Source organism: Pinus tabuliformis, chromosome Q, assembly GCF_031772625.1.
Source record: "Pinus tabuliformis cultivar Carrire ecotype Pingquan chromosome Q, CPIR1, whole genome shotgun sequence".
Lineage (NCBI taxonomy): Eukaryota > Viridiplantae > Streptophyta > Pinopsida > Pinales > Pinaceae > Pinus > Pinus tabuliformis.
The window spans coordinates 251,198,290-251,213,017 of NC_142296.1; the positions used below are offsets into that span (position 1 = coordinate 251,198,290).

General features: G+C 36.8%; 1 protein-coding gene across 3 annotated transcripts in view; it reads left to right on the forward strand.

Annotated features, from left to right (window-relative positions):
* LOC149219119 (uncharacterized) overlaps positions 1–14,728 on the forward strand; it is a 289,169-nt gene that overhangs the window by 80,954 nt on the left and 193,487 nt on the right. For 2 of the 3 annotated variants that reach the window (XM_089384274.1, XM_089384275.1), the window contains exon 4: positions 4,408–6,177. In XM_089384274.1, the coding sequence (XP_089240400.1) occupies positions 4,408–6,177 (1,770 nt within the window). The remainder of the gene's footprint in view (positions 1–4,407; positions 6,178–14,728) is intronic. The other variant, XM_089384276.1, reaches the window with a different exon arrangement.

A 14,728-nucleotide genomic window follows, 5' to 3' on the forward strand; every position in this document is an offset into this window, starting at 1 on the left:
CTAACACTATTATGAATAAATATATAGGAAATAATGTAAAATAATGTAAATGATAATAATCGTAAATAATGATTAGTTAATTAGTAATTTGGTTGAAGAGTCCTGTCTAAATGGGACATGACTCTACATGAAGAGACACCTACTTGGTATATAAGCGAGCCTCTTACTCTCATTGTATTATCATTCTTATTCAGAGATTTTAATATATAATATTTGTATCCTCATGGATATCTTTATATTCCAAGTCTTTTGGAGTAATCAATCTGTAGATGGAACTTTGTTCTCTTCATTTGGTATCAAAGCCGTCGATCCTTTGGCTGCTCCACCGCTGCATAGAGCCGTGTTCTTCGATCTAGGTCTTTGACCGTCAAATTAGTCAACCTTGTTGCATTTGGAGCGTTTCGCTACAAGATTTTGGAGGGTCTCCATTTTCGCTGTCAGAGCCACGTTGGCTAATCACCAGGCCCTTGGTCATCAATCTTTTGTCAATTTCGTTGTCATCGTAATCAAAGCATTTCACTACATATCTTGGAGATTCTCCATTCTGCAAGGACTTTGGCCATTTAAGAAGAATGTATTAGAAAAATATAAAAAAATTATAAAAGAAAAAAAATCATTGAAAAACAAATATCGAAAATAAATATATTTATAAAAAATGAAAAAGATAAAAAAAGGGAAAAAGAAAGATTATAAAATAAAAAATATTAAAAAGGAAATCATTTTTTTATAGAAAAAAATACAAAAAAAATTAAACAAAAACATATTATATATATATATATATATATATATATTAAACACAAGCTGCTATCCACGCATCAGAGCCGCCTCCAAAGCCATCGTTTTAGCCGCAACTACATAAAACAACTATCCACATAGTTGTCATCCCCGATTTCTAGCCATTGTCCGAGCGTTTTGTTGATGGTGGACTTTGTCGCAACACACGCTAGCCAACACCCTCCGCTGCCCTAATCATGGCATTGGTAGTTGCAGGCCACCGCAGAACAGGCTCCATCCGCTCTATCTGTTATGTTTCTAGCTATTGTGCAGCACCACCGTTACACCACTCACCATTATTGTTCCATCCAGGCACCACACAGAGCTTGTGTGATCACCCATCCAATCGTGTCAGCTGCACAAGTTTGCACATATTGCCACCGCCATCCCTTACACAATGTCGTCAGTCACATCCCCTCGAGCATCTGATTGACAAATTATACAACAGAAATTCAGAGAATAAACACTTCACACTGTGCTCCAACCTTCAGTGGCAGCCATCGACAATACTTCGCAGTCCTAACCAGTCGACCATTATTCCCTGTCGCCTCATTGCCGTCCTCCCCTTCCTTGTCTGTGCTATAGTGAATGTCACAACTCAGGAAGAAGACAAGCAAGTTGAAGAAAATGCAAACTTAGATGTTGCAGTTCAGATGATTAACATCCCAAGTGAAGGTTTTGTAACCAACTCAACAACATCGTCCCTGAAGTAAATCAAAAAAATTCCACACACTTAATAAGGGAATGTCAAACCAAAAAAGTCACTATCAGCATCCAAATCATGAGAGTAGACAACTCAACCATGCTACATATCAGGACCATTTAGAACAAAAACAACAAATTGATGTTCTAGAGAAGAGTGATGTAACCTCATTCCAGTCCTATGATGACAAGTCGTTACAAAATTCCAATGATCAGAATATTACACAGAAGATCAATCTAGGATGGTCTGATCCTTTCTCAGTGCGACAATTTTGTTTGTCACTTAGAAAATCATATTAACATGTATCGACAAAGATGACAATTTTGAGACAGAAAGACATTCGAAGCCGAAAAATAGATCAAGCCTTTTTCATTAACAAGCTTTGAGGACAAAGCTTTTTGAGGAGGAAGGCAATGTTATGAATAAATATATAGGGAATAATGTAAAATAATGTAAATGTTAATAATCATAAATAATGATTAGTTAATTAGTAATTAGGTTGAAGAGTCATGTCTAAATGAGACATGACTCTACATGAAGAGACACCTGCTTGGTATATAAGCGAGCCTCTCACTCTCATTGTATCATCATTCTTATTCAAACATTTTAATATATAATATTTGTATCCTCATGGATATCTTTATATTCCAAGTCTTTTGGAGTAATTAATCTGTAGAAGGAACTTTGTTTGCTTCAAGCACATCCCACCATAAAACAAGGCTATAACCAAAGGGAATGATGTGTTGCATCATACTGTAAAGAACTAGGATCACCATGCATCCATCAATGGATATATCATATGATCAAAGAGCATCAAGACCATAAACTTCTAATCCCCAAGGCTCCAATATAGGCCACCATGACAATGTTATTTTTCAAGTGCCAGTTTGAGATTTAATGTCTCCTGCTATTATTTTACCTTAAGAAATTATTTTACGCATTAAATAAAAGCTGAAAATTACAATCAGAAAATTCTCTGCCACTTTAACTCAGCGAATAGCAGTAAAAAATATTTCTGAAAATAACTTAGGAAAAATCAGACATGAACAACATTTATTTTATCCTCCAATCTATGCAGATTCAAAAGACTTTCCGAAGCTACAAAACTCCAGCAGGCAATCCACTACAAGGAAAATGAGTCTCCTCAATCAAGAAACACCACCTTCAAGTCACACCAAAATCTCATGAAAGTACCGTCCTGCAAAGTTTTGAAATGCGTGATGCTAAAGCAAATGAGGGAGTGGGGCAGGGGAAGGAAATTGCAGTGTAGATTGGAGGGGAGGCAGGAGTGTGGGCTGTGGTTGTTGTTATGGTTCCTTGCCCCCTCACATGATAGTTATTTTTTGTTTATTAGTGGAGCTCCCAAACATCACAAGTGTCATGTCATGTGAGGGGAAGGATTGGGGTATGCTTTCTGTGAGCCATGTAATCACTCATTCATTGTTTTCTGCAATGGGAATGTTTATGTCATCAATGTTAGATTGAAGCGAATGTGTTTTGATTGATCATTTTGAGAGCACTGTTCTGCTAGTTTCTATGTGTCGGGGCTCTCAGACTTTGTTGAATCTGGTAATTCCTTTGGTGGCTTTGGGGATGGACTGTATGAGGTGGATAAGCTGGAATTAGGTGAGTTACGACAATGAAGCCTGTGGAGGAAGTGGTGATAGAACTTTTGGTAACTGTTAAGGAGTCGGGCTCCATAGTTTGTGCAGCTTTTGGAAATTTTGTAGGAATCTTTGGGGATAATTCACTTGAAGGGAATAGGCTGGGTTGGTGTGTGCTGTATAAATCTTATCCTGATTTTTTGCCTTCCAAGTGGTGGGGGCCCTGGTGGGGGCCCTGTTCTTCACTTTTCCTCATTCTCGAGCAAAGGAACACACTCAATTTCTCAATGAGAAGATGAAAATTCTGCATGCATCAAACAAACAGAAATATATTCCACAACAATTTTTCTTTGATATCATGTCGGAAATACACTAATCTTTTGTGTTATTAAATACTTTAAAGGGGTAAAATTAGTTCAGTAAAGAAAACCTAAATTTATTTTTCCAATTAAGGAATTGTGGGCATCATCTTGTTATTGTTTATGTTACCCAGGCTTTTAAGGAATTTGTTTTATTGATTCTGTTTAGTTTCTGTATGTTTTCCATTTCTATAATAGAGCTTTGTTTCTGTTAGACTGTGAGTCCCTAGACAATGACAAAGTCCAAGATCACAATTGTGATGAGTTGTAAACCTTATCTTTGATGAGGTGTTGTCATGATCCACTGGTGTGTTGTACCACTGATTCTATTCTTGTTTTGCTTGTGCACAATTCTTAACAGTTTCTTCATGCTTGTCTTGTTTCCGGTCCAACAAATCTTGTTTTCCCTTTCATGCTTTGTGCATTTTCCTTCTGTAATCAACTTTAAGTTTCCAAACAGGCAGACTGCTTTCTCCCCCTCATCCAAATTCTAAATTACCCTTCTTTACAAAATTGAGGGAACAGTAAGTGGTTGACATTCCTTTCCCTGTTTGACATCATATTCTACGACTTCTCATTTCAGCTCTTCTAATATTTAACATGTATTTGCAAAAATCTTGCGCGTTGCTTCCTCCAATGTTGTCCAGACTCCATACTGGTCAACACCTTAGAGTCTCCTATGTATTGTGACTTGATTGTAGCAAAAGCCTTGATGATACTTTCATTCCTGAGCTATTTTTTCCATTGTCCAAAGCATTCATTATGATTGCTTTGATGGTCTTTGTGTCCTGATGAATGAAAAACATGCAGTGTTCTCGATTGTAATTTTTAGTAACGATTTTCAGAATAGAGCAATGGTCTTTGGGGAAAGTTGCACTTTCATGATATACTTCTTCTGGCTAAGAATTTTGAAACGTGGCATTGCGTTTTATTTGTGGGACTGCTAATTTTGTTCATGTTAATGCAGGGCAGGAGCAAAAGGTGAAGGTTTTGCAAACGGGAGTCCCAGTGGAAACAGCTAGTCAAAAGGATATCCAGGAATTAGATGCTTCTGCTAATGTAGATAGTAAATCTTTGGTGGACACAAATTCTGAGCCAAAGCTGCAGCAAAGCAGGGAAGGAGTGGTGCAGGAAATACAATCCAACAGTAACAATACAAACATTAATACTGTGGATAATCACGATGCCTGCAAGGCAGGGAAGGACAGTTGGATACAGGAAAGTAAGCTCATTAACATGCATACAAGGCAGAGTAGGAAAAGAAAGATGGAAGATCTTCCTGATAAAAATCAAAATAATAGAAGTTCTCTAGAGAACGATCCTAATAGTGATGTTAACAGTCAGTGCTTCACACAAGAGGCTACTGCAGTCAAAGAAAATTCGTTGACTATAACTTCTGATTTTGGGATGAAAGACGAACACGTATTGTCAGATGGAAAAGAAAGTTTGCATATGGGAGAGACAACTGATTCCAAGAATATGACCTGGCAAGGAAACCGAGATGAAGAAGAATATGATGTGCCATCAAAGGAGAAATGTTACAGTTCAATGGAAACAGATGGGTCTATAAAAAAGGTTAATGAACACAAGCTGCACAGAGATGAAAATTCCAACGGCACAAGTGAATGTGCAAAGCAAGAAAAAGAAGAAAAGAGTTCCCAGGGAAAAAACATTCCTGATGTATCTGAAAGAGAAATTCCTTTTATTTCCATGAATTTAGTCCAGGATAAAGAGCAATTTGGCACTCCTCAGGAGCGTAAACATGAAAGAGAGACTTATGCTGAGCACATTGAGCATAATATTAGTGCTGATCAAGAATGCATATCTGATCCGTCTAGTGATGAATCTGGCTATAAACAAAAGCAGTTGAAAGGCGAAACGAAGACACTTTCTGAATTGCAAGGGCCTTTACTTGTTGAAGGGGTGTCTTCTTTAAAGAAACATTCTCATCAAAGGAATCCATCTGAAGATAGTGATCATTTGGAAAGGCACAAGTCATGTGATAATGCTGAAGATCATGAAAAGGATTTAAATTTTAAGCCTTTAAAACTGGATGAACCTAGTGTCAATGCTAAAATGAATTTGGGGGAGGTGAATTCTAAGAGTGATTTTGCAGCTGAAGATAGTCATTATTTAAAAAGACACAAGTTATGTCATAGTCCTGACGACAATGACAAGAAATTAAATTTAAAAACTCTGAAAGTGGATGAGCCCAATGTTAAGGCTAGAAAGAAGGCGAGGAAAGTGAAGTCCTCTTTAAATCAGGATTCTCATGAAAGGAATTCAGCTGAAGATAGTTACAAGTTGGAAAATGAAAAATGTAATATTTCTGAGGATCATAACAAAAACTTAAATCTTAAACCACCAAAACAGGATGGACCTAAAGATATGTTTAAAAGGAAGTTGAGAAGTTCAGGTAAGGTTTCAAATCTGGGACAATTAGCATCATCTCAGAAAAAGGAGGATGAAGGAAAGGGCGATTCTGGTTATGTTCTTGGTGTAAAAGATGTTGCTCCAAAAAATGAATTCTCTGCTTGCAGTCCAGGATATTCAAGGGGAGCTGTTATGATTTGTAAAACAAAGGCTACAGGAAAAGGTGAAAAGACACATATTCAAAGAAATTCAAATAAGTCTAGAATAGCAAAGGAACAACATTGGAAGATCGAAGCAATGGCTGATCGGATGACTCTCCGGATGACTAGGAGCAAAACTACTGGAGTTTCTTCTACAGATGAAGGTAAATAACTTCAACATTTTAACTTTTTTTTGTGATGTTTCTTCATTTTATTATAAAATTAGTAAAGGTGGAACAGTTCTGCTGTGTAACAATTGGATTCTGGTTCAATGAGTAATATGAGTAAACCTTTGGATTTATCTGTTATGCATTTTGTTATCTTTTTTCCGTAGTGTTGGAACTGTGTCAATACTGGATTCATAAGATCTAGTCTCTAGAGTATCAGTGGAAGATTTTTGTGGCCACTGTCTGCAAGTACAAAGGCAGCAATGGACAGATTTTTTCATGGAAAAAGATTGTAATTCTATCTAAGAGAAACAAAATTACATTTGGTAGATGCTCTATAGCATTCTTTTATTCTTTTCTGGTCAGATTTATATTCATCTTCAGCCTCCAAAGTATGATTGCTTGAGTGGATATATCAGCAAATAATATCCAACAGATTTACATCATAACATCTATTCCCCATATAGAGAGGTCTCCAGAAAAGACTGAAAAAATCTTTGACAGTCTCTAGACAGTTTTTGTAGCACAAACAGTCCCTCTATACAACGTTAAAGTAGCGATTCAAACATAATTCACATCCTATGAGTATCTTTACATATAACCACATATAATCAGCTTGATAGACAGTTTTGAGAGATATTCAGAGATATGTCCAGTATCATCTTCCTACATGGTCCAGTGTCGATGTGCCAAATGAGTCCTGATGTTGGCAATCTCATTCCTTTCCCTGAGTAAATGTTGAGAGGAATTGGTACTAAAAATTTGTGTTATTCCTCTATTGTATTCTTAAAATAGGCTGCAGCATGAAATTCATCAGCTCATTTTGCACCCTCATCCAATTTATCATTAGGAGAGAGTCCCCAAAGATTTATAAATTTGTAGGGTCAACTTTAAAGCCATCAACTCTGCAAAGTTATTGAGCCTTAACATAATCCGGCTCCAAACTTTATAAAGGGAGCATCCTTAAAGTATATGACTCTCCCAGTCCCAGATACCTGTGGCTTCCCTTGTGTGGTACCATCAAAGTAGGCCTAGGCACATGAATTGTCAATGTTCTCAGCAACAATCTGCCTAGCAGGCTTGTCCTTCTTCCGAGGAAAATTATTCAGAATACTGATTCCTTGAGATGCACATTGGATTGGGGGTATGGCCTTGTCCTCAAAAAGACTTGCATTCCTTGCAAACCAAATGCCCCAAGCTAATTAATGTCAATGGCAGAGCCGTAAAACTCTTACTGTTTTTACACCATATTTTTGGACCACCATCAAGAGTGGGATTTCTTCACACATTCCTTAGTCTAGTAATGCCCCCTACATTCTAAACCTGCACTGCATATGGACAGGACATACTTACGTGTTTGTTTGATTCTTCAGTTCCTTTGCATGGAGCACATTTTCCAAGGCCATGGACATTCCTTTTCTGCAAGATATTCTAAATAAGTGCTTTGTTATTAAGGAGCAAATTCTAAATAAATTCTTTGTTATTAAGGAGCAACCACATAACAATTTGGAATTCTGAAGGGCATCTGAACATCCATACTTTCTTCCATCACCACACCAGATTTCCCAAATCCTCAGTGAAACTTAGAACTTGCCTGCCTTTGGAGAATAAGAGCCAGTAGGATTCTTTTACCGAATTAGGCTATCTTCTCATCTTTTAATATTATGTGACCCTATTTTAGTCTTGCAATATATTTATTCCATTAAGTTCCTTCTTCTCTAAAGCCTAATACTTCAGGAGACTCTTGGAAATATGGTTCGGCAGCAAGGAGGACATTAATATTTTTGGGATGCATGCATAATCTTCTTGGATTTTTTCTTTTGTTTTGTTCATTTGTTCTTATTTTTACAATACTGGTATATTTTCTATTAAAGAAAAACTGTAGCCAAGGCTCAGAGGAAATACAAAACTCTACAGGAGAGGGCAATGAGATGATAGCTTGTTTCAAGATACATCATATGCTGATTTCCCTGTCTGCATGACCCCTCAGTGCTACAGTGTTTGTTTAGATATCATAAAACACAAGTGACAGGCAGACCAAGTTGACATGAGTACAGTTTAGGACCAAAAAGCCAAAAAACTTCTAAGAATTACAGTGAAGCCAAAGAGACCAGTGACAGAGAACAACTTAGTTTGATGGAGGAACAGGTGAACCGTCTGGAGTGCCATAGTGGGCTGACAGGATGCTGGCTGGGAGTAGGATAGAGGAGCTTTCGCCATCTTCTGGGAGTGTCCCTGCTGGCTGCTGCTTGGCCACAGGTGTCAGCTTCTTCTCTAACATGCTGACACTGTTTCCCAGGCTGACCCGGCGATTGGGATGCAGTAAAACAGTCAATGACATGTCTAATTTTTTCACTGGATATTCTTGGAATTATTACAATCCTCAGTATTGCTTTATTCTTACCTTCCTTTTGCTTCTTTACTCTTCATTCATCAAATCCGAAGTCATTCTGCTCTCTTTTTCCGCTCTATTTTTCTTTCTTTGCTATTTTAAACTTTCTTCTTTGTCCTTGTCTCTTTTTTCTTACAACTTTCTCCTTTTGCTCATGCCCAAGTGCCTATCTTCTTTCTTCAGTTGCAAAGATTTCATTTTATTTCTTGCTTTTGTTACGTCATCTCTGTCAAATTCTGTTATTTTTGGCTCATGCCTAGGAGTCTGTCTTCTGCTTCTTTTGTTGTTTTTCCTATTGTTCTTGACATCTTTTTCTTGCTTTCTTCCATTAGCTGATCTTGTCTGTTGTCATCTTTTTTCATCTACATATGCAATCTTTTTCAAACTATTCCCATGTGTGCCTCTATTGAACAAATAGGTTCCTTTATATAACTTTAGGTGACCATAACAGTGGTGTCATAATTAGATATTAAGATCAACCATTGTATAACTCTCCCCCATTATTTCTTCATGAATCTCTCAATTGATCTTCATCCCTAATTTTTTTTTCTCCTCATCTTCGATTCTTATTTAGTCTTCTATGCTTAGTCTATATTATGCAAAGCTATCATATAATTTAAGACACTATTCATGATTCACAAGTTGGAGTCGATCCTTCATACTCGCCGTTGATGAATGCTTGTGATTTGTTCATCTTCTTTCTATTATTGATACTTTGAATTAGTCCAAACTTCATCTTCTTCTTTTATGCTCTCCATCTTCAATCTTCTTCAGCTATGCTCTTTGTCTCCATCTGCACTTGAGCATGGACAGCTATGTCATAATTAGATTTTTAGTTCAACTATATGCATAACTTTTTCCCATAATCTCTCTACGCATCTCTCAACTAATCTTCATCACTAACTTCTCTCTCTTCTCCCCATCTATGATTTTTACGTAGACTTCTATGCTTGGTCTACATCATTACAAAGCCATCACGTAATGCATAATTTTTCTAATTAACACACTGTCACGGTAATCCCCAACCACCCATGTCGTTTGGCACAACCAACCTTCTCCATTTCAGCAGAAGCATTCCCCTCTTTTCCCTACTACCATAGAAACTCGAAACTGATTCTTTTGAGCTTTTCTAGAACACCTTTTGGTATCCATGCCAAGGACACCTAGTGAAAAGTTGTTGCCTCTAATACCAATTTAACCAGCACAAGTCTACCCCCTAAAGCCAACGATGAGGCCAGATAAATATGTTTTTCCCACTTCTGATATCAATCAATTGTAGTATTCCTTTTGATAATTGTTTGGTTTAATTACAAACCCTAGATACTTTAGTTTCTCTCCCTTCTCAGCCTGATGAAAAGAAAATTGTTGAGAAAAATATTTCCTATCTTCTTCAGAGATTCCCATAAAAGAAACTGTTAATTTACCAACATTTTCTTCCATACTAGTGAGTTTGCAGAAGATATCATTATTTCCTTTAGCTTATCTACATCTCTCCTTGAACCATCACAAAAGATATAAATATCATCAACAAATAATAGATGTGCAATATACAAAGAAACTCCAATTTTTATTCCTTTAAAAGCCCCTGTTCTCTTGGCATCTAACTAAATGCTAGTTAATACCTCTACAACGATTAGGAATAGTACAGGAGAGAGAGGGCAACCCTATTTGAACCTTTGAGCCTTCTTTTAGGCCACTGTTGTTGCGGCAATGCGCCATTTATTGGAACTGAGAAAGTGACAAAAGTCTCACAATTCATTACCCAACTTATGAAAGTATTACGAAAACCTAAATAGGTTTGCATCAACCCAAGATGCAACTGGTCTGTCCTATCATATGCCTTGGACAAGTCAACATTTACTACCAGAGCTTTGAGATTCCTCATTATTATGGGGTGAAGTCCCCCTTAAGTGACCACTATATTCCTTTTGTCAATAAATATTTTTTTTTTTCCCTTTCAGGGTGAAGTGAAAAAGTGTTGATGGTTTGTGATGGCATTTTTGGAAGTTTACCATAAATTTGAAAATCTGAAATTGGATTCTAAATAGCTTTAGAAGTAAATTGTGATCAAAATCAGCAGGTCTTCAGTGTGTGAACCTGTACCATTCTTAGTACTGAATTTCTTCTATATAATATGGCCATGAGTATGCATTTAATAGAGAATTGGAGTTCTTAGACAGAGTTATGCTCTGAAATCCTCTTTTGAGACTATTGTTATGGATAGTATCAAGAGAAAAGTTAAAATGAGGAATAGAGAGTTAATCAGATGCTGATTAGGCAGTTTGCTCATGCCCTCCATTCAAATAAAAATGAGAACAGGGTTGTTGTCCCATTCTACATTTAAGAGAATAATCAAGTATTTTTAGTATGTACTTAAATAATTGTGCGGTTTTCTGCAAATTTTTTGGAAAAATGTCTTAAATTCATAGAAAAATATTTACAAACTGCAAAACAAATAAAGAATGGTATATACAATGGATATTATAATTGATTCTATAATGCAACTAGAATAGAAACAAAATCATAGTAAGCTAAGGGCCGAAGGGTTTATTTAGCAACTGGATTGGATTTCTTCAAAATCCAATTGGAGTGCCTATCTTAGTTTGTGCATGGTTACATTATGGGATGGATTGGTTAGAAACTTAGAGTCTGCATCGAACAGAAGCATGTCATTAACAAACAAAAGGTGCAATATGGCTTCAGAATCATTGCTTATTAGTTTACTCAGCCCTTTTGCTACCATGTAAAACAGAAAAGGAGACGGGGCGACCTTGCTTCAGACCTATGGAGGGGTGAAACATATTTGAAGGAGAGCCACATACAAGAACTACAAAGGATGTAGTCCAGATGCAATCCATAATCCAGTTTACCATCGATAGATGCATTCCCATTTTAATGAGAGCAAGGCAAATATAAACTCATCTGATCTTATCATAGGCCTTGGAAAGGTCTAGCTTAAAGATATTGAAGTGATTTTATTAAGCTTAATCAAATGCATTGCTTTTTGTGCCAATGGAACAACATCATGGATTTGCCTATTGAAGAGAAAGCCAGACTGTTTTTTGGAGATAAATTCGCTAGGCAAGGGCTTGCGCCTGTTTGCCATCAATTTGAAGATGAGTTTATAAATATCATTGTAGCACGAACTTGACCTGAAATCATTGAACAAACAGGCTTCCTGTGATTTTGGAATTAAGGCTAAATGGGTTGTGTTAAGAGCTCCATGGATTTCGCTAGTTTGGTAAGATTCTTTAACAACCTTCAGAAGATCGTCTTTAATGAGATTGAAGAAACCCAATAGAATTCAACTATAAGACCATCCGGTCTAGGCCTCTTTGCTTTTTGCATTGAGGAAATGATAGCACGAATCTCTTCCTTAGACACCCCTTCCATCAAGAAATCATTCATTTCATCTATAAATAACCTTGGGAAGAGATTAATGGCCTTCAAAATATTAACAGTTGGGCATCATGCAGGCTTCTTAAATAGATTCCAAAAATATGCCATGCTTGCCTTTGTCTTCTCCTTAAAGAAAAAAATTGAGACACCATTCATATTCGTAATTTCCCAGATTGTGTTCAAGCTTTTCCTGTGACTTGCAAATTTGTGGTAAAACCTTGTATTACTAACTCCTTTAGCAATCCATGTTACTTTACCTTTTAAACACAAGGAAGCTTTTTGAATGATATGATGGCTATTATATCTAGAATATTTTTGAATGAATGGCAACAGTTATGGGAAGTCCATGAGACATCTTGGGAGGTGAAAACCAAGGGTCAATAAAATTATATTAATGTGTAAATCTTGTGAATGGAATGTATCACACAATTTATCAATTTGGTCTATTATTTGGTGTGTGCGTTTAACAGGTTTAATAATGGTCAATTAGGTACTAGATATAGGCATTAACAAAATCAGTTGTACTTTAGTTTATTTTATGCTTTTTACGTCTTATTTCACTTTGGTGTGTATTTCGGTCTATACCACATTCATAAAATGGATTGACTCGAATCATTGTAACTTATATAAGAAAGCTTTCACTTTCCCACTATTCACTCAATACAAAGAAGTCATTCAAGTTTTCTTTTTTCCCCTTATGTGCTTTGTTTCTGTAACATCCACAACTTGTATTTTTTATTGAAATGGGATTCATACCCTACAATGTTTCTGCTACAACATTTCTTTCATTTAATGTGGTGTTCGTGAAAGTGCTTCGCTTTCCTTCATTTGTTTCCCTTGTCTTAGCCTTTGGCTCTTGGCTTTGTGCACATATCCTTATTCTAGCATGAGTTTCGTTGCTCAACTCACATTGGCTCCGTTCTCTAGCTCATATAGAAAATATCCAACACAGGGATGAAAGGTTGAAATCCATCTAGAATAATTATATATAATTGATAATGAATAAATGAGATGATGTTACAATGAGACTTGTGATAGTATTCTTATATGCATTGATTAGTCACTAAGGTGAAGGGTTGTGCTCGTTATGCATTGATTAGTCACTATATATTTTATATTTAGTACATTTTCTTTCCCTTCAAAGATGCTTTGTCCTCAAAGCATTTTACGGAAAAAGCTACATCCTTGTTTTCGCTCACAATGCCTTCTCACAATTTTGTTTTCTTGAAGTTGTGAAGGTTGAAGACACAAGGCAATATGTGTTACAAAGCATTGAGCATAATTTTTCTAATATAAAAGGGTTAGATCATACTATTTATATTTTTAGTAGAATTGTGTGGTGATGATGTATGCTATTTTGGGAATGATATACTAGTGCACATTCAAGTTTTTTTTTGGAAATACTAGGATTGTCTCTTTGTTTTTCATGTTGATTCTATCCATGGTTAGTTTGTTGAATAAATACGATGACTATCATATTTAGGATGTTAATAAGGCATCCTTGTATCTTGCATTTTGTTTTTAGTACCTTTGTCTTTGATAGTTTCAACGTTTTATTGGTTGACAACATTTTTTTAACAGGAAAGAGTATTGAATATGTATTAATCCGCGCCTGGTTGCGGCAAAAAAGAACGAGAGATTTACAATTCAATTACATTGCCATTGATAGGCTTCATAAGCTGTAGACTGACTATCCAAGCCCATTTTTCTTTCAAAATTACAAAAAGTGACTGAGCAACTACAAATTACTAGTGTAGACCTTACAGTATTGTTGACACCTAATCCGAAACGGATGGGTGAACTGGACAGTCATCTAGAAGATGAACTGATCCGTTTTATGTATGTATATAAATAATAGTTGGCTAATGAATAAAATCATCAGTTCTTTCTTGCGCTCATTAATTTCTGGAGTTAACCTGGCCTGACATGGTATCAGAGCACAGGTCCCAAAATAGTGTAACTCCTGCTGAGCGCTGCATCATCCTGAGCGATTCCCTGACACTGAGCGCCCTCTGTCCTGAGACTGAGCGCCTCTGTCCTGAGACTGCGTGCTTCTGGCGGTGTCCTGAGACTGCGTGCTTCTGGCGGTGTCCTGAGCGCCTCTGGCATGACAGAATATGGTGCGGTGAGCGTGGAATGCGCTGTTGAATGTAAGCTCCGTTACCTTATGCGTTGATGCGTTTCTGCTGTCGTAACCATGGTAAAAGCCTATCCCATTCCATTCAAACAAAACTGATATCAAGTAGTCTATACTGTTGAAATAGTCTCGACTAGGGTTCCTCCCCATCGCTCTCACTCTGCTTTCAACAACAACAGTAGTTTCACACTTGCAGTGTATGGTGACTGCGTTTTTTTTTTTGAAAAATGACTGCGTTATATTGAAGCCTGAAGACTGCGTTGTATTGATGTATATGAAGAACACCTGGTGTTTTCCCCACAACCTGATGAATTCTGCAATACCAGTTGATTCATACAAGCAATGGATTCTGCAGACATTGTGAAAACTCAAGTATTATCGGCTGAAACTGAACTGTATACATGACCGGGATATCGTGAAATGTTTACTGTCTTCTGTTTCCTGAAATTCGACTCTTCGCGGAAATAAATAGCAAGCAGCTTCGTCCAGTGATTGTTACTGCTGTTTTTTACAGACTTGTGCTGCGTCTGAACATTTCTAGTTTAGAGTTTTATAGCGCTGCCCATATTCGAGAGTGAATCTATTGCTGCGTTCATTCCAGCAATCCAGCGTTCATTGCC